The sequence below is a fragment of the Epinephelus lanceolatus genome, chromosome 10, assembly GCF_041903045.1.
Source record: "Epinephelus lanceolatus isolate andai-2023 chromosome 10, ASM4190304v1, whole genome shotgun sequence".
Lineage (NCBI taxonomy): Eukaryota > Metazoa > Chordata > Actinopteri > Perciformes > Serranidae > Epinephelus > Epinephelus lanceolatus.
The window spans coordinates 23,146,575-23,165,656 of record NC_135743.1 but is presented as its reverse complement, the minus strand read 5'-3'; the positions used below and the strand labels follow the sequence as shown (position 1 = coordinate 23,165,656).

Sequence of the window (19,082 nt, the reverse complement as noted above, 5' to 3'; positions counted from 1 at the left end):
GCCCAAGCGTTCAGATAGTATTTAATGCTGTTCAGTGGGATCATGGGAACTCAGTGTGTCATAGCTGCCTAACGTTCCCGGTCACTTTCCTGACAACATAAGCAGTTTTTCCTTGCTGTTTTTACAGCGAGGAATCAAAGCACTTTTTGTAACAAGTTGCCAACAAATTAGCATTTTCTTTGCCAATATCTCGTTTCTGGTCTATGTACAGTAGCAGCCAAAAACGAGGTGAAAAGGCCTTCAGAGCAGAAGTTTGCAAGTTCTACTTTGCTCCAAGGGATGATGTATACCAAACCTCCAGTGTTTCCAGTATTGTGAGATTTCTGTATGTACAGTAGTTGCCTTGAATTGTAAACCATTCCAATCAGTACAGATCTTTGTATGGCTTTATTTTGACAGTTCAGACAAAATCAGCTGAATGCAGACATTACACAGGCAGCTTGGCCCGGACTGTCTGCTGTTCACCGATTCCCCGCTCTTATGAAACCATGTGATTGTGTTTGTCATGGATAGAGAAAAGCTGGGGCAGATGTTAGCCATGTATTTAGCACATTTATGTTGGGCTGTGAGGTTAACACATGCGGCTCCTACTTTGTGCCATAAAAATATGTCTGTTGAAGGCATATACCATCAAATCCATGAAATAACTGAAGAGGAACACCATCTAAATTAAGAACTGCAATAAGTTACTTCCATGGCATAGGAAAGTCCGATCAGTGTTTGTGAACATGAGCTACTCTCCCTCAAAACCAGACATCAGAGAAGTAAGTCTCAAACTTGTGATGTCGTCAGGTATAAAGTCTGGAGCTGTTCCACAGACAATGAATGGGAGACTGATTTTGTGGACCTGCAGAATGTTTGGGGGTTTTTTTTATAGCCAAATGAGCTTTATTCTGTTGTAATGTCCTCAGTTCTGAAACAGACAATGGACCCATATACTCAGTGCATTCCCCATTCATCTCAAACATCTGTGCCAATTCATTGTCTATGGAGCAGCTCCAGACTTTACACCCTATGACATTGCAAATTTGACTTTTAGTGCTTTGGATTTGGGAGAGTTGTTCATGTTTACTTATATTTCTTGACAGTCTTAGATCATAGGAATGACATGCATGACTTTTGAAAATGGGCATAGTTCCCCTTTATAGGCCACAAGATTGGGGATTTAAAAACTTTGAGCCATTATAAGTAACATCTTCACTGCATGGATGTTAGCATTGAGGAACTACGGTCCAATTGAGAATTGTGACAGTATTGTACTGCCAGTATGGAGGGAAGTCTTTGATATAGTGTATAGTGAATGTATTATTGTGTTAAGTGCATTAAATTATATTTTCATATGTTTCTGGATTTTAAAAAACCAATAGTATGAAGTGTATGAAAAGGCAACACCAGAGGTTGTTTGGAGAAACTAATGGTGATGTACTGTATTTCTTCAAAAAGCTGCTTCATGTAAACTTTTGTTACATTTAGAATAAAAATTCCTCTGACGTGTGCCTCGACTCCTGTGTTATTGACTGCACATGGACACGATTCAGATTCAAACAGACTTTATTAGTTCGTATTAGTTACATGAAACTCACTTAATAAATGAAACATTTCTATGACTGAAATAACTTATTACTGTAAAAGAGAAGAACAAAGGAAGGAAATTAACATAAGCTCAGCATGCACTGATAAGCTGATGATATGACGGTTCTTAAGGAGTCTGACACAAAAACCCAATTAAATATTTGAAATCAAAACAAAGGAAACCTAACATAAAACAAATCTATATCATACACAAAGTATCAAGGCTTTCACGATATCATTGGCTTTAATTATTCTAAAATAGATGATCTGATGATATACTGTATTATCATGTCTTAATGTTATCACTGAAGAGTTCTCCCTGACTGCATATAGTGCACCAAGGCTGCTTTCTATAAAGAATGAGCAAATGACTTGTACAGTGATGTTTAAGGGGGGAACCATTTGGTTGGATGTTTTAAATGTAAGTTTGGTAAACACTTATCTCTTTCCCTGATTCGTTACATCCTGTAGTCTGACAGATCTGTGTGAGCCAAGTCAATTTGAAGTTGGTATATATATGTACAACAGTCTTATCCCCCTAAGTCATTCTTAAAATCCAAATGAAGGGAAATCTTTCACCTATAAAAAAAAGGTTGATTCAGTAGCCCTGCCATATACACTGAATTAGAATGTCATTTCAAAATGTCACATCACTTCAAAGTGTTTCTCTACGTTGAAGTAACAAAGCGAAAGTCGGTATAGTCCTAAAGAGTGGATCTTCACACCATTACATGCAGAAAAGAGTGCAGAGTGATTTATTTCAGTGGCGACAGGAAGTAGGCAGACCGGATGTGCTGATTTTCTTTTTCTCTAGTCGAAGTTGAGTGGGTGGCCGTCAAAGTGAGTGAGCACGTGATTCTCAAACACCTTCTGGTCGCAGTCCAGCGGGAACTGCTCGCTGCACATGGGGCAGATTTTCCAGTGGCTCTCCACGTGCTCCTCAAACTTGCTCTGGTCATAGTTGGGTGGGAAGATGACCTCACACAGTGGACATCTCTTCATGTCCATGCTGCGCACGGGGAGAGGACAGAAGAAGAAAAAGGCAGGGAGAGAAAGCTCACGTTTATGAGCAGTGCAGTGATGATGTGGGCAAACCAGAAGCACGGGCTAATAAAGAGCATCTGTCTGATGCGACGTGGGTGGCCTGCTGCTTGACTAATACCAACAAAAGGGGGGCTGTGCAGCAGAACAAACACTTTACACATGTTACAATGCACAGGTTTAGAAAATGTAGGGTGCAGCAAACTTGGATGGCATTTATGGGTGTTTGAGCATCTGAGGGTGTGTTACCTGGGATCAAAGCAGAAGGCGGTTTGTCCATCATTCACAAATGGGCTGTGAGTTTCAGTTGCTGCGGGCTGTTCGTTGGTATTACCCTGAAACAGAAAGTTTATGATTTGTGAACATTTGTGAATATCTAAAGCTGGGGAGGATTTCTTTTATGGCATCACTGGGCAAAAATTGGACAATAACCATTCAGCATATAGTAATTCAAGTGGCCTGAGAGAAAACTAGACCTCTGCACCTCCTCTTGGCTCTGTTTTTAAGGGTGCATTCACACCAGGATAGTCCGGGGGACTTGGTTCAATTGGGCGGGGAATGCCAAAAAATTTCATACTTTCATTTGGTTCGGTTCGCTTTCACACTGTACTTTTTAAAGCGGCGGTATTGCCCGAAATGACCACTGACAAGGAAGAAAAAAAGCACGAAGAAGAAGAAAATCCACCTCATCGATTGGCCAGGACCGGAAACGGAAATCCATCTCCTTCAGCCGGCTTCGTCACCACAAAGACACCAAACACCAAAATGCACTGCACTGCACTCTACGTCACTTCCTCTCTTTGGTTCGCATTTCCCACTGTAAGCAAACCGCACCAGGGTTCAGTTGCAAGTGAACCGAGACCCCAGTTTTCAAGCGGACCAGGGTTCACTCGTTTGGTCCGCACCAGAGTTCGAATGAGCGTTCACACCACTCCAAATGAACCGAACTATCTGTGGAAGCGGACCAGGGTTCATTTAAAGTGGACTAAAAAGCGCCAGTGTGAATGCGTCCTAAGATTTAGAAAATCTAGCCTGTGACAGAACCTTCCTATTGTCTATTTTACAAATGCAGATGCATGTACACGTCCCTTCAGATGGTGAAAACCTGATTTAATGGCAGAGAATCCCACAGTAAAAGCTACTATTCCAGCATTGGCAAAAACTGGCTACACTGCAAAGCAACCACAAAACAAAGGAAGACTGACGTATCAAAAAGAGAGTCGAAAAGAATGTCTGACAATAAACAAAACAAAAATTAGTCAATATCAGCAACGCGTTTTAGAGATGGAGAGGAAATGTCTTATGCTAGCAGAAGCCAAAGGCTCACACCTGCGGCTAATCTAAGTTCACCTTTATGCAGCTAACATTAGCTAGAGCCTTAAATCACAGTATGCGATCTCAAAGGGATTTACAGGCCCAAAAGTTTGCTAAGAAAATAGAATCTCACAGAATTGCCACGACAGAACGGCATCAGGATCATGATCACAATTGAAATGTGTGAAGTGCATGCATGTGCCAGTGCTCATCTGGTGGGCGGGGCTTCGGAAAAAGAGGGAGGGGCTGCAGGAGGAGAGCTGCATTTGTTTTCTTTTACCAAAAACTACCTACCCCTGTTTTAACACAGAGGAGAAAAAGAAGTCAGTCGTAAGTATTTAACTGCATACTGCACATGGGAGAAATACAGACAGCACAGTCTGAGAGGCTTACATTGTTGTTGTTTTGCTTTTCCTCTGACTCCTCGTGGCCCTCTGGCCGGCTGTGGTTGCGAGTGGGTTGGATACACACCACATTGCTGTCCCAGGAGGGCGGGCCCACAGGGGGCAGCCTCAGCAGCTGGTCATCTGAGAACTCCTCATCTTCCTCATCTGTGGGGAGGGGATTCAGAGACAAAGATACTGTAAATACAAGTAAATCATTTCTGCAGTTACTACTAGAGAATTTTCAACAAAGTAATGTGAATTTATCTGAAAGGGAAATCAACCTTTTGAGTCTGAGATGGAGTAAGGGTTCCCAAAATGCAGCTTGCTGGGGCTCTGAGAGACCAGCAAAGGGGTGGGGGCATCCTGGGTGTAAGGGACAGGGTACTGCAGGAATAAAGGCACACTGGACTGGATACTCTCCAAGCTGGTTTTCTCACTGGTCCCCTGATCTCCCTTCCTGCTGCCGCTGCTCTTCTGGAGCTCCTGGGCAGGAAACAGCAGAATTTAAAGAATTTTTTTACAACAACAAAGACCAATGTTAGAATTAAAAATGTTTTCTCAAGAGCTAAATATCTGATTTCATCTCCATCTACCTCCCGGTCTGTCAAGGCAAGCAATATATCACAGCTTACAACCACACAGGAGCTCCTGAGCTGTGAGTTCTTGCTTTTTCTCTCGCTCACACAAACAGTTTAATTAGTGCCTTCATTAAAAGAGAAACTCTTCTCATTTTCAAAGGGTTTGTGACGCTGCGTTTTATTGATGTTAGCTGCAGACGCCAATTTAATTTACAGTCTAAACCTCAAATTGGGTCATTCTGCTCCTCTTAGCTGTAACAGCATTACCTCGAAGCAATATTTTAGGCCAGTGAGGACCTTGCTGTGGTCCAAAGTAATGGAATGGAAAATAAGAACTCATTTACTTTGCTTCTACAATTAGAGGCATATTAAAAACAGACCAGATTGGGAGAGGGAAAATGGCAAGGGAATGGCACTTTTCAAGGAATTTTAAGGGTGGAAGAAGTCCATAAAAGAGAAAATGAAAGCTGCCACTAACCCCCTCCACTTTTTCCTTCTCCTTCACAACAAGTGCTAGTGTGTCCTTCAGCTCCTTCACCTCCCGTCCCTTCTCAGCTACCTGGCTCTGAAGTAAACAAAACACAAAAACAGAAGAATAAAGTGACAATTTCAATCCTTAAACATCTGACACGTGCTGCTGATTGAAAACTGCATCATTGAAATACTCTCAGGCCTCAGTGCGTGACATTAATTGATCACAGCCATAAAAGGCTTCCCTTTGCAGAGGACTGATTTATGTACAGTACCACTCAAAGCAAAACAACCTGTTTGAATTCCTCCGAGACACTAAGCAAATATCCGCCTGACCTGAGCCAAGCACAGCATTAGCCAGGCAACTGGAGATGACTCCTCAGAGCCAAGCTTTGCTTTTCTCCAGAGTCTGACATAAACAGCAGTAAAATGTCGTCTCACAGATAGGCCTGCTCATAAACAACACTGTCAGAGCGGCTGTCTTCAAGGGGAGAGATAGCATCAAAGGCTCCATTCCTGAGCTAGACCAGCCATACCCAGCATTAAAACACAGTAAGTGTCCAAAGACAGACCAACACAGCATCACTGGCAGCGAACAGCCTGACCGCAGTGCTAAGTGTCTGTACTCTGAACAGACTGTAGGATGAACTGACCTTGTAGCGATCCTCCTCTGCTGCCAACTGCAGTTTCATGTTCTCATTCAACTTCAGTTGTTCCTTAAATTTCACCTCCATCTTAGCCAGCTCATCAGCAAACATGCAGCTACGCTCCTTCTCCTCCTGAAGAGCAGTCAGACAACAATGAAGTGTTTTACAATCCAAAGAGCACATACTGAATGTAATCATTTTATAGAGCATGAGTCTTTGACAACTTGGTTTAAACATCTAATTTGGGGGCACATGAGCAATAAAAGGATGCAAGTAATCCGTTTCTTACCGCCAACATTTGCTTGCATTTCCTGTACTTGTCATTCCTGTCAGATGCCTCTCTGCTGATGCCTTTCAGCTTCTCCTGGATGATGGCCTCCAGCATTGGATCAGCAGAACCTGGACTCCCTGAAAAGACAATGAAGGCAAGTCAGACAGCTTGGCAAAGCACAACGGCAGTTTTAAATGCAATTACTCATTTCATGACTTACACTTTGGCACAGGTAGATATAACTCACCTGGCACTGATGTGTCTGGACTCACTGATGGAGGGATTGTTGAGGCCTCTTGTGCTGAGCTTCTCTTCAGATCCTGAAGACAGACAAAAAACACGTTGAAAATTAGCTCTAAATGCAACTGGAAGACAGAAACAACTAAAAGAAACTAAACTGATACACACAGGATCAGTGGACACCAAGTATGCCACTGAAAACAATCATTAAATTAAACAATTTCACGTTTTTTTGTAGATAATAAGCTTTGCATATTCATTTTATAAAAACACATGAAAATGTACATGTAAAAGCATCTTAAACTAGCTAACTGAATGCTGACAAAGATGAATCTCAGGGTGAAATTCATTCCAGTCAAGTGATTAGCAACACAGACTGAAGAGTGGCCAAAGGATCTTTAACCTCAGAGGGATGTGACAGGATGACACGCTGTCACAGAAATCTAAGTTCTGTTCTTTCACAGGTACACAGTATGTCAGCTGGTGTCTGTTGGGACTCACCCCTTGCTGATCAGAGAATCTAAGCACTTGTTTTTGCAGTCGCTGACATTCTTTGTATTTCTCCTTGTAGTGTTCTGCAGCCATGTGCAGCCGCAGCTTCAGGTCCTCCACCTCTCTCTGCAGCTCTGCTACAACAGCTGGGTCTGCAGCAGCTTCTTCTTCTGCTTTGGCCTTGTGATGACAAATATGACAAAAAAAACAGATTAGTATTAAACATGTGAATGGGCAAACTGCAGGGACCACTGTGAAGCTGTAGAGATAGAAAGGAATCCCTTATTAATAGAACCTAAATGATTATGATTGATCATCTACAATGTCTGCCAGCACTTGTAAGGGATGCTATCAAATGATTCTTTAGTAAAATGGTGGCGATCAATAAAAAGCTGTTCTAATGTGGAGCTATGTGGAACTACAGAAAGAATTACAGCCCCCCTGAAAGGCAGAACCAATAAAACCCTTTTTGTTTCTGTTTCCATTATTTTGCTCTTCCTACCAGTAACCTTTTCACTGCCTTTAGCAAAAAGTAGCATACTTACGACAGACTATACAAACTATAACGTTAGCTTGATTGTCTTGTTAACTAACTGTAAAACACACTTCATTCAAACTTGACAGAAACAAAATAAAACTCACCAAAACTGTCTTAGTCCTGTTAGTCATCTAGTTACTTAGTCCACTGTTTCAATGAGGTTAAAATAAATCCTTAATTCACAAAGTAAGATGTTAAGTATGCTGATCTGCATGCCATTTATCCCTACAGTCTCTCTATGCCTCTCAGCTGTCCGCTGAGCAGAGGCTCTAAATTGTTTTTCAGCAGCAGCTAGAGCACATCATGTTCAACAAACATGCAATTAATGGAAACAGATGAATCAGGGAAATAACAGTTATTGTGATATTTTAAAAGTAACAGATCGCTTATTTGAAAACCTAACGTTACTACTCCACTGCTCGTTTGGTCATTACTGCAAAACCTCGTCTCAGTGAGTCTGTGACTTGCAGCAGTTGGTTTGTGAATACGAAAAGTTTATATGGAAGTTAGCCTGCAGCAGCGATTGTAATGGCAACTGTACATGTAAAAACACTGTTTACTGTCAGTCTATACTGCTATGCTTTACCCCTTAGAACCGTAGTGTTCCAATAACAGACTCAAAAACACAGATACAGAATGCCAGGATTTCACATGTCACATATCCAAGGAATCAATCTCATGTAGCTAGGTATCTGTACATTGCAAGCTAAATTTCATTTTCACTCTCACTTCAACCCATCAGAGCTGGCGACCAGGAACAAGGTTTATCTAACATTAGACATTCTTAGCTGCTTGATAATGCAGTCAAACCAAAGATCATGTTCTCTGTTACTGTTATGTTTCTAACTTTGTAGAGAGCCATAAGCAAAGTCAGGTATGCTGCAGGCAAGCTGCAGATGGAGAAAGAGGTGTGGAGTAATTAGCAAATAATAGATCCACAGATAAGAAATGATGCAAAGGTGTAGAGTAACATCTAAGCTATTTCAGGGTATGAAGGGATTTTTTCTCATGAAAAAACTTCTAAATATGTAATTCTGATAAACAGAGATGAGTTTTTAAAGGTTAAATTAATGACAGGACAGGAACTAAAAATAAAAATAAAAATTTCTAATTGCTACTCTCACAGAATATTAGAGGTTTTCTACACTCGCATATCATCTATCATCTATCATTGTAAGCAGATTGGTTATCAGCCTTACAGCTTCCTTCTTAGCCTCTGCCTTCATCTGCTCCACCAGGCGCTCCAGGCGGACACACTGGGCCTGAGCTTCAGCCTTGGCCTGGCGAAGGGCATCGGCCTCCAGCTTCATGTGGTAGAGTTCAGACATGGTACGGTCGCGGGTGCTGGCGGCGTCCCTCAGCTCAGCTGCTAACAAGGCGGACTGCTGCTGGTTGGCCTGGAGCTGCTCTTCCTTCTGCCGCAGCTGCTCCTTCAGGGCCTTAATATCTCCCTGCCAGAAACAAACACATGTTAGGTGACGGGTTTTTTTTTTATTTCCATAAGGTCACCATTTTTTAAATTTTAAAACATTTTTTTGTACCAAGGGGGGAACTTTGGCCAGGATCTCTCTGTACTGTTTCTCCTTCTCAGTGAGGCACGTCTGCAGGCGTCCCACCTCCTCTTTAAACTGGGCAATGGTGTTTTCCTTGTTCACATCCACAGACTTCAGCATCTGCAGCTCTGCACTCAGCTTAGTGTTCTCCAGCTCCCGGTTTTTCAGGTGAATCTGAGCAGACACACACACACAGATGCAAACACATGCCCACACACGCACACAGAAGAAGTTATAAAACACACGAGAAGTTATAAAACATAAGGTCCTTGGCGTTTGCCTCATTTATACAACACCAATCACGATCATGTACCAAAGAGCATATGACTATTAAAATAAATGTTGCATGACCTCAATTACAAAACAGAGATTGAGATAGGCCCATAAAGTTTTCCTCATGCAGCAGCCCCAGTGTGATGGTGCAAGTTAAATTAGGTATGGGCTTTTGGCTCAATTTCCATGGCGACACTACACTATGTGGCACTCCCAGTTCCTGTGCGGTGCTGACCACAACAAAGGCACAGAAACACCAGACGGACCAGAAGAAGACAGAATAAGGCATGCCCTGTTTAGACTAAATGTTTGGGCATGAGCGTACAGAATAATCGCAGTAGTAAAAAGTGAAAAACAGTAACAGGAAAAGCCAATGAACTGGACCTCCAATTTAGGGGACTCTAATATAATAAAAAATGCTAACTGTACAGGTTGTAAAACTGTCACTGACACAGCAGTGAACTGAATCACTGCAACGTCTGCCCCACTGGCATTATGATTACATGTAAGTAATTAGCTGCTTCCCACCTGAACAATGACCTTGTTTTTAATCTTTATGTGAAGAAACATATTAAATACTGCACACAAGTTACCTTGTACAGTTCCTTCTCATCTTTCTCATTCTTGAGATAAGATTCGAGTGCCTCCTTCTCCGCTGAGATTTTCTTCACTCTGTCCTTGAGACTAAGGAAATGGTCATAAAGTTGTTAGTCACGAACTGTATCACTGATCACAGCGTCTATATTCACATGTGCTGTTTGGAATAATTCATTAGTGACAACAGAGTATGGTCTATGGTTTAACACTGTTTTTATGCACCATTAAAAAAAAAAAGCTCCAGGCAAAAAATATGAAACCGTCACAAGCTACTTTCTCCCTACTTGACCTACCTGTAGGTTATACATATATATATACATAATACGGAAATGTGATGATCATATAAGTAAGCATGCACGTATCCAAAAACCCTGCAATTAAGTTGAATCTGCAACAACCCCTCCATCCTGATCTCACCTGTCCAGCTCAGTTTCCTTTTGTAGGCCCTTCTGGGTGACTCCAATCAGATCCTCCTCCAGCTGTATAACTCTGGCTGTGGCCTCCTCCAGCCTCCTCTTCACTTCCTCTTTCTCCTCTAGCAGAGCCTGGGATGAATTCTGCACCTCCTGGGAGACAATAAAATGTACTGGGTAAAAGAAGTGGAATTAAAAAAGACAAAAGACTAAATAAAATACGGAAGACGAATACTTCAGTTTGGTAATGTGCATGATCTAAGAATTACTGAATTAATTAATCATTCGCTTTTATAAAATAAATAATAACAATAACAATTTGTGCCCAGATATACATAAATCTAGATGGATTAAAATCTTCTTTGACTCAATGCACGTAGAAAACGTGTGCAAAGCATAAAGTTTATTGTCTTAGAATTGCAAGTCTAAATTTAGATGAACATTAGGCCTCCGTTCAAAGTTTTCAAACATAAAAAAATGACATCAAAAAAAGCAAAGGGAAATGATTTTTTTTTTTTACAGTTTGTTTATAGGCAGAATTTTGGAATCTTTATATTCACACCATATAAAAAATCATATAAAAGTATAGTCATAAAATTAACAGCCACAAAATCTGTAATCATGTTTTCATCTGAAAGCCGTTTTAAAAGCAGCAGATTTACGGCGGAGGACAGTCATTTGAATTATTACTAACACTGCTTTTAAGACTTAATGTTATACTATAAAAAAACTGAATTACAACTTTGATAATATAGACATTCATATCTGTCAGGGAGTTATTTATATGTTTAGTGGATCACGAGTTTGGATGCTTTGCATATTTGCGCTCTTTCACTAGGGGGTGCTAAGAGACTGTTTGGCCAAATGTAAAACAGTGCTTGGAACAAGAACAAGAAAAGAGCATCAATCATATAATTTAGCACATTTAGCAGTATGAGCTGCTAAATCAACAACCAAAAACAACTGTAATAAACAGCAGAAAAAGCAACAAGTGTTTTTGCTTCACTGACAAAACTTTTACAACAGCAACAAACATTTTTCTCCCCTCCTTACAGCTGGCACTCCTACATGCCCACAGAAACTGACTCAGTTCATTCTTACTTGGCTCTCTCTTCTCAGCTGGGCACAGGTTTCTTTCTCCTGCTCACACTCCTTCTGCAGGCTCTCCTTCTCCGCTTCCATCTGCTCCTTCTGCTGCTTCAGGAGGGCCATGTTTTTGACCAGCTCCTCTTTCTCTCTCTGGACTTCCTCCATCTTTTGCTGCACAGAAAGATACATTTTTTGAGGTGTTTGGTAACAAAGTACACCGCCATACTAATAATGGCTAATATGAACTCAGAGATTTAAATAGCTGTTCCGCATGTGACAGCCAAAGTATTGAGTAGCACTGCGGTGGCATATTATACCTCAAGGAAGCCAGCCTTGGTGGTGACCACCAGGATGTCTGAATTGCATTCATCCTCCACAGTCAGCAGCTCGTCCTCTGAAGGGCTGTTGGCACGAAACTGGAATGGCGTGCTGGCTCCTCTGATCTCCCCTTTGTGGGTCACATAACAGAACTGGTAGAACTCGGCATCGTCGTTGGGCACATAATATCCTAGGGAAGGACGACATCCAGTCAGTGAACTCAGCGCACAGCAGTACAGAGAAGCAAAGACATCCCTCCAAAACCCTAAACTCACCTCAGTCCTCAGCTTCTCTTTAACTGCACACTTATGCCGTAGTTATTACAAAAAAGTGCAGTTATAATTTTGGGATAAGTGTGTGTAAAACTGAAAAAAGTACCGTAGTGGTGTAGTGTTCTGGATCATAGACTACGCATCTGTGATGTTGTGGGTTTGAATCGAAACGGCAAATAAGAAATGTCTCTCTCCCCGTCATGTCACTCACTATTACTTTATAAAAAAATAGTATTAAAATAAAAAAACACATAAACTGAAATGTCTTTTAACACCAGAACAGAGACCTGTGGGGAAATGTTCTCATTTAACTCTACCCACTGATTCAGTATTAAAGTTTTAACAATCCTCCGAGCAGCCCTCTGATATGCGGTTATTAAAAGGTGTCAAAGTTATATAAAACTATGGTATGATCTTACCCTGAAACACCACTGTTCGGTTGACTGCGGTGCCTTCCACATAGTTCTCAGGCAGAGGCGACCACAAGAATGTGTAATAGTCCCTCGCTGTGCTCCAACCAACCTGTGAGACATTGTGGGGAATCCATTCAACCAGACGCTCTCACCACATCAGTGCAAGATAATAACAATGGAGGATTAACAAGGAGACTTCCTAGAATCCACACAGTGCCACTTCCAAAATATCTCAATCTGGTTTATTACAGTCATCATGGGGTTTTCAATCTGTGCTGGGATGATAGCGTAAGCCCAATGCCTACTGTGATTTTTTTTCTTTCCTAGAAAAAAATGACCATTTCTGTAAACCAGTGAAACTCCTGGTCACCACGTGCATGTGGCCCGGCCCTTGTCATGAACAAGCCGAACTGTGGAAACGCAGCTACAACTCACTTCTAACAGGAAGGGGAAAATAGGTGAAAATTTTATACATAGGTGACTTGAAAATGAAAACCAAAATGTAATTATACGTATTTTATGTGTTGTTAACTGATGGCTGATGAGGGGGAGTACAGAAAATACATCCATAACTTCAGCCTGGTGCCATAAAACTGTCAAACAAAATCAGAGTCACATCAGGCTGGCTGGCTCTCGGTGTGCACACTCAGGCACACACCCGCATCCACAACAAACCCTGCCAAACCAGCCTCTTACACAGCCTCTACCACAGAACATAGATTAAGTCTTGAAAGTGTTGTTTTTTTAACAAAAATTACAATTTAAATATTCATGCAGGCAGGTCTTGGTTAAATATATACTGTTGCGGATGTAGCTTTGATGTATACAGGCTTTTTTAAATGCCTGGGCAGCTTATTTTCTTACGTGTGAACAAACAGTCTACAGCTACAATACTGCGAGTGTTTGTCAGAGCCAGAGATAGAAGGCCACGGTGCTCCAAAACCCCCAATTGTTGCCAGTGCAGTTCCAGCCTCCAGCAGTAAAGAACAGGAAGCAGTTAAAACATGCACCTAGTTAGAGAGTGTCATTACTGAAGGCTAGCCCTTACCAGTCCACTCATTAGAGCAGCAGAGGTGGTGGTGGGTAAAAACTCTGAGAGGAACTCTTTCACTTACAACACACTGGTCTGCAATGTGTGTAAATAAGAGGAGAGGATGTAGAGACAGTGTAGAGCCACCATAAAAAACTGGACTGGTAACTGGAGCAATAACACAGGCAAGGTAACACTGCAAGAGTAAAATCTCCAAACATACAAGCAGTTACAAAATGTTACCACAGAGTGCACCAAATGTACTTTAGTTTAAACATGAATTTCACCAGCATTCCAGCAAAGTCATACCTCTGCAGGAAAGCTAACAGAAGCCAGTGGCAATGCTGCTGCAGGAGGTAATGTATTGTCTATGTGCCAGTCAGACTGTATAAATTCAGGGAGCAAGTTCTTCATGAATCACAGGGAGAGGTTGTGCTTGAAGACAGGTTAATTATAAAGCAGTGCTTGCTTTCTCCTAGGCCACTGTGACAACCTGTCCCAACAACATTCCTCCATGAAGCCCAGAACAGCTTGCAAATGGTAAATGTTCCAACATCAAAAGGGCCAAAGGCTGCTTTTGTCCCTGTGCAAACAAGAACCTGTCTCCCTTTTATTTATCACCAATAGCACATTTAGTTTGTTTGACTTGTCAAGCAAAAGTGCATAATTTAAACATTTGTAAATTATTTTAGGTTGACATGTGAAAGCATAAATCAAAAATGTGGGGGTATTTCTTCATTTTAGTCATAATTCTTCAAACTCAGAATTCTTTGAACCAAATTACTGATAGCGGTGCTGACAAGTTTCAAATGACTGAACCACAGAACATTTTCTAGTCTAGCCGCGACACTTAGACAAACCTGGAACACGCACTATTCATTTCAAATAGTTAAAAAAAAAAACAACTAGAAAGTAGTAGTGCACTAAACAATTTAAAACGGGATTTGCTCTGTTTGACCGGGAGCCAATAGCAACTAATTGTGTGTTAAGGAGCTAACACTGATGCACAGCGTATCCAGGTTATCTCAATGCAAACAAACGCAAGAACTTGGCACCGAACATCTCATCTGTCAGCACTGCCAGGAACATTTACACAATTTACGATCCTGCCCTCAGCCTTTTCCAGCTCAGCTCTGTGTTTTAGAGGCTCAAGAAATTAGTGATTTTAAGATCTATGCTGCTGGTTGGTGCCTAGCTTGAGGCCAAACACAATGTGATGTGGCATCCAGCTTCAACAGAGTGCTGAATCCAGGATTTAAACAGCCTCCAGACATTAGCTGATCCACCTCCAGTAGCCTAAAATGACCTCATTCCTCTGTGAGACTTCACAAAAAACATCTGTATATATCCATTTCTCAAATCCACGATCATGAATAGCACCCAGTGAGCATATTAATCACTGATATACATTTTTCAGACAGAGAATAAATATATGGCTTCCATCAATATTACAAAAATATGAACAATTTAAATGTCTCATGTTCAGCAAAACTGTAACAATTTGTCTTGGCTGGCTTAATGGCATTACAGTATGCTAGAAGAACAAGGGCATGATGCAAGAATATCTCTGACTCTGAACACTAGAAGCACATGTGTGCAACACAACAAGAGAGAGCCGTTAGTTTGATTTTTTTGAACTGGTGTGATTTAATTCCAGCTCCCGTCTCATCTCCGGAAGATAAAAAGCATGTTAGCCTCGAAGAGCTCGGAGACATATGCTTCTGTGTACATCCACGATTCACTACAGATGAGGCTAAAATAAATTACTGCCACTGTATTGGATTTAATGTGCTCCTATAACAAGATCCATGTGGGACACTGAAGTGTGTGGTGTCGGGGTCGGAACGCTCCATTCCCTCTTCCAAGCTAATTTTCCAAATAAATACAACAATAGCTGCACTTAACAATCTCTCCGTTTTTATCACCACTGAATGAATATTTTGTTTTCACCTTTTTACGAAAATGTCAGTCCTGCAATTTCTGCAAAATTTAAATCCTGAATCATAGCTGCAAGGTTTACTGGCACATACTAGTGGATTTTAAGTCATGTTTAGACAGTCACAGTGTCATTGCTCCCTTGTACACCAGGAGTTTTCATGCAGTATGTTAGAGGTTTACCTCCCAGCACATCATACACGATATGCTCTAGTTCAGTGATTCTCAATCAGTGGTCTGGGGACCTGAAGGAATTTTAGGGAATTCCCATAAAATGGGAGACTGTTTATTTTCATTTTTTAATTCCCTATAGAAGTGAGTCCAATGCGAGTAAGAGTCAGAGTGACTATTCTGATCATAGGTTTCACGTCCTGCAAGGTTGTCTCCTCAGCTGTGGTTGACAACTACTGATAATCATAACATTTCTTGTGTGTTCTTCAAACGCTTTGCTAATACACTGAAGAGGGTTATTCACCTTGAATATGCCAACCCAGTCCTTTGGATGTGGTTTGATGAACTGTGTCAGGGTATAGTGACACTCCAGTGCAGCATGGGGCAGGTAACTCTTCCCCACGTTCTGGAAGATGACGTGGGCAAAGTTTGACGTGTCCATGTTGTTGCTCAACAAAGTCCCGTCCAGGAACAGTTCCATAAATCACTCAGCAGTGGCTACACACAAAGAAGACAAGCAACACAACATATGATTACACGCCGACAACCACAGAAACAAACAACTGTGAATGAGATAAAGTGAAGAGGGAACCCAGTTCTCCACACACTGAAACTGATCTTACACTGAGAATCCTACAATTACTATATTGTTACTGAATAAAATGTCAATTCATCCAATCAATTGTCGATTTGAGAGTTAAAACAATTTGAACCATATCTATATAACGCAGCTATTAGCATACGTTTTCAAGTGGGAACATCCTCAATTTACTTAGGCTAACCACTTGATAGTCAGACAACAAATATAATCACTATTCAGTAATTTTTATTTTAATTCAGACCCACATCAAAATGTTTGTCTCATCATTTGCCATCCCAGTCTGCTATAGTCTCTCATTAGACTCAAACACAGGCAATCTGCTAAGCCATCACTGAAGCCTTCAAGCAACATCAAACAGTGCATGGACATTCCTATCTTTAATCAGATCATCTGGGTAAAAGATTATTTTTTTAGTATTTCCAGTAAACAGATGTCTGCTGGTGACAATGCAAGATCATGTCTTATACAATAATACAAGAGTTATTTCTGATTGTCCTCATATTGAAGATAATCTGTTTAACCCTTAAATAGATTTGTTCATGAAATAAGTATCTTCTGAAAGTTACACGCCACCAATTTTGTTTTTGATGTTTGTGCGTGATGCTCTTGCTTAATCAGCAAAAAACAGATGACGTGTTTGAAGTAAATGCAACTCTGTCCCAACTGAGGAAATGTTTGATATGAAGAAAGTTATCAACAACAGGCAAATTGCAAATCTACATTTTTTAACAAATGTATAAATGTGGCATGTGGTGTGTCAGACTGTAGACTACTGGGCTAATGGACATGTGCCCCTCCCCTCCCATGACACTCATCTGTCTCACAAGGACTGTCGGAAAATCTATGTCAAGATGTTAAGTCAAAAAAATTCCAAGTTTGCCACCAGACGTTTGCTCTCATATGACCAGCGAAACTGTAATTTGAAAACCCAAGCAATAACCATGACACCCAAGTTTACAGGACAAGCCATGACCTTTCATTTTCAACACAGTATGGACAAACAATGCAACAGGTCAATGATACTTTAGCTACGTCCATAAAAGCCGAACTTATCAGTAACACTCTAAGTAGTATGGGGCCCGGTCATTAGTTAAATACACCTTTCAATGGCCTTTTAAATAAGTTCATATATTCACCAATGATTGCTGACACACAGTTACACTGATAACACCAACAGGCATGTAAAGGATTATATGATACTGTGTCCTCTGGATATGGTGATAACGTCTTTCCTCAAATGCAAAAGTGAAAACCTTTTCCAAACGGAAACAATACCTATCTAATTTCAACAAATACAGCAGAAATACCTTATAACTGTCCAGTGCTTTTTTTTTAACTAAAAAGTATTTATCTTTCTTATCTCTCTTAGTTTCGCTTTTCTAGGTTTTGAAAATAAAACTGATGCTTACTCTTTAAATCCCCCAGCCTGTATTGTTAATTCAATACTAGCTTAATTTTGTGAACAATAACTCTTAATTTGATTCTGTTGTTCACAAATTATTTTATTGTATAAATGTTGTCACTGGAGGTGCCTTTTTATGCTTAACTGTTATCCTTTAAGGTAAGAAAATGACTTTGATGATGAAGCTTAACTTAGTTTTCCACTTTACACCTGATACATTAAGACCTCTACTTATTATAATGGCTGACATCTATTTTTATTTGAGTCACTGTTTGGGAAGATCACTTTACTTTAAGTACCGAAAGTAGTATCAGCCTGTTATACATTTTAATTGCCTTTTGGGCCACTTTATTTTTAGGTCTATTCATGTTAAATACCGTGAAATTAGATGACAGCAGAGAAGACTGTTCTTGATACAACGGACCTTTATCTAATCTTAACACTAAAACACCGCATGGTTAACGTGAGTCAGGGTGGATCTTCCATTTCGGCCTCAGCTGACATAATTTTGTCCGACGTAATTGGGCCTGTGACATTCTTAACAGCCCCTCGGATGATGATCGGAAACGCTTAACGCTATTGTTCTCTTACGTTACAGCAGTCACCTGCCCTAATGTACAACGCTAATTATAAAATTGGCAAGAGTAGACGGTAATGGCTGAAATTAACAGCTGGCAACTACAAGCAACCATTCGAGGCCTAATGTGAAAACAGTGATCACATCGGGATAAGTTAGCCATGCAGCTAGCTAGCTAACGGTAGTTACATACTTTACTGGACGAGGCACCATGTTAACCGCTAGGCAAAGAGACATCTGTTCCTAAGACTGCCAAGAAAATATTATCTTAAACAAGTCCAACACAGAGGGTAAGATAAGAAACGCTACAACGCCCTCGACGAAACACAGAGCAGCTAACTCGAGAGCAATGCTATGAACTGGAGGACAAGGTTAGCTAACGTAAACAGTTAGCAATGCTGTCTCTGGAGCTAGCTTCTACAAAAAAAAACATATCAAACGGAGGGAATATCAACAACAACGGCATTAAAGGTCATATTTCTAAAATAAATCTTAAACTTACCCGGTTGACATGTTGAACAGCAGCTGAAATCCGAATCTATCATAAAAACAATTGTTGACGCAGTTCAGTGCTTTCCCGTGCCCTCTTCCTGGAATAATAACAACATTACGTCATTTCCGGAAAGGGGACTTGCTTGGGAATCCCACCCGTCTGACAAAGTTTTACCATGTAAAAATAACCTCGGAGAGCAGACTGTTACAAAGAAGAAGAAAAAAAATCCAATGACATAATGGAGCATCAAGTGAAAATAATATTTTTGGGTAACATCACGTGAGCAAGGGTTATGATTATAGTGTGAGTTACAGTATTAGAATATATGATATTAGAGGTATATTTTGAATTTGGATGCATTCTTCATATTCTCCATACATATATAGAGACTATAT

General features: G+C 40.7%; 1 protein-coding gene across 2 annotated transcripts; it reads right to left on the bottom strand.

Annotated features, from left to right (window-relative positions):
- Positions 1-1,533: 1,533 nt before the first annotated feature.
- Positions 1,534-18,820, bottom strand: tax1bp1b (Tax1 (human T-cell leukemia virus type I) binding protein 1b). Of its 2 annotated transcripts, XM_078171790.1 has the most exons (18): positions 18,697-18,820; positions 15,919-16,112; positions 12,485-12,587; positions 11,793-11,983; positions 11,488-11,646; positions 10,391-10,539; positions 9,970-10,060; positions 9,092-9,277; positions 8,750-9,001; positions 7,022-7,192; positions 6,528-6,600; positions 6,299-6,417; positions 6,016-6,141; positions 5,370-5,456; positions 4,595-4,796; positions 4,321-4,478; positions 2,863-2,948; positions 1,534-2,581 (listed from the first exon to the last, which is right to left on the bottom strand). In XM_078171790.1, exons 2-18 carry the CDS (start codon positions 16,093-16,095, stop codon positions 2,383-2,385), a joined length of 2,529 nt encoding a protein of 842 aa, XP_078027916.1. In that variant the 5' UTR covers positions 16,096-16,112; positions 18,697-18,820; the 3' UTR covers positions 1,534-2,382. The 2 variants fall into 2 exon arrangements, with proteins under 2 accessions (XP_078027916.1, XP_033495642.2); XM_033639751.2 differs by lacking the exon at positions 5,370-5,456.
- Positions 18,821-19,082: the final 262 nt, after the last annotated feature.

Bases quoted from the DNA above. Each gene is read 5' to 3' on its own strand.
- tax1bp1b (XM_078171790.1), bottom strand. From the start codon at position 16,095: ATGGAACTGTTCCTGGACGGGACTTTGTTGAGCAACAACATGGACACG. The intron at 12,588-15,918 runs GTGAATAACCCT...AATGTCTCACAG, and splicing joins ACTGGGTTGGCATATTCAAG to GTTGGTTGGAGCACAGCGAG. The intron at 6,418-6,527 runs GTGAGTTATATC...TTGTCTTTTCAG, and splicing joins TCCAGACACATCAGTGCCAG to GGAGTCCAGGTTCTGCTGAT.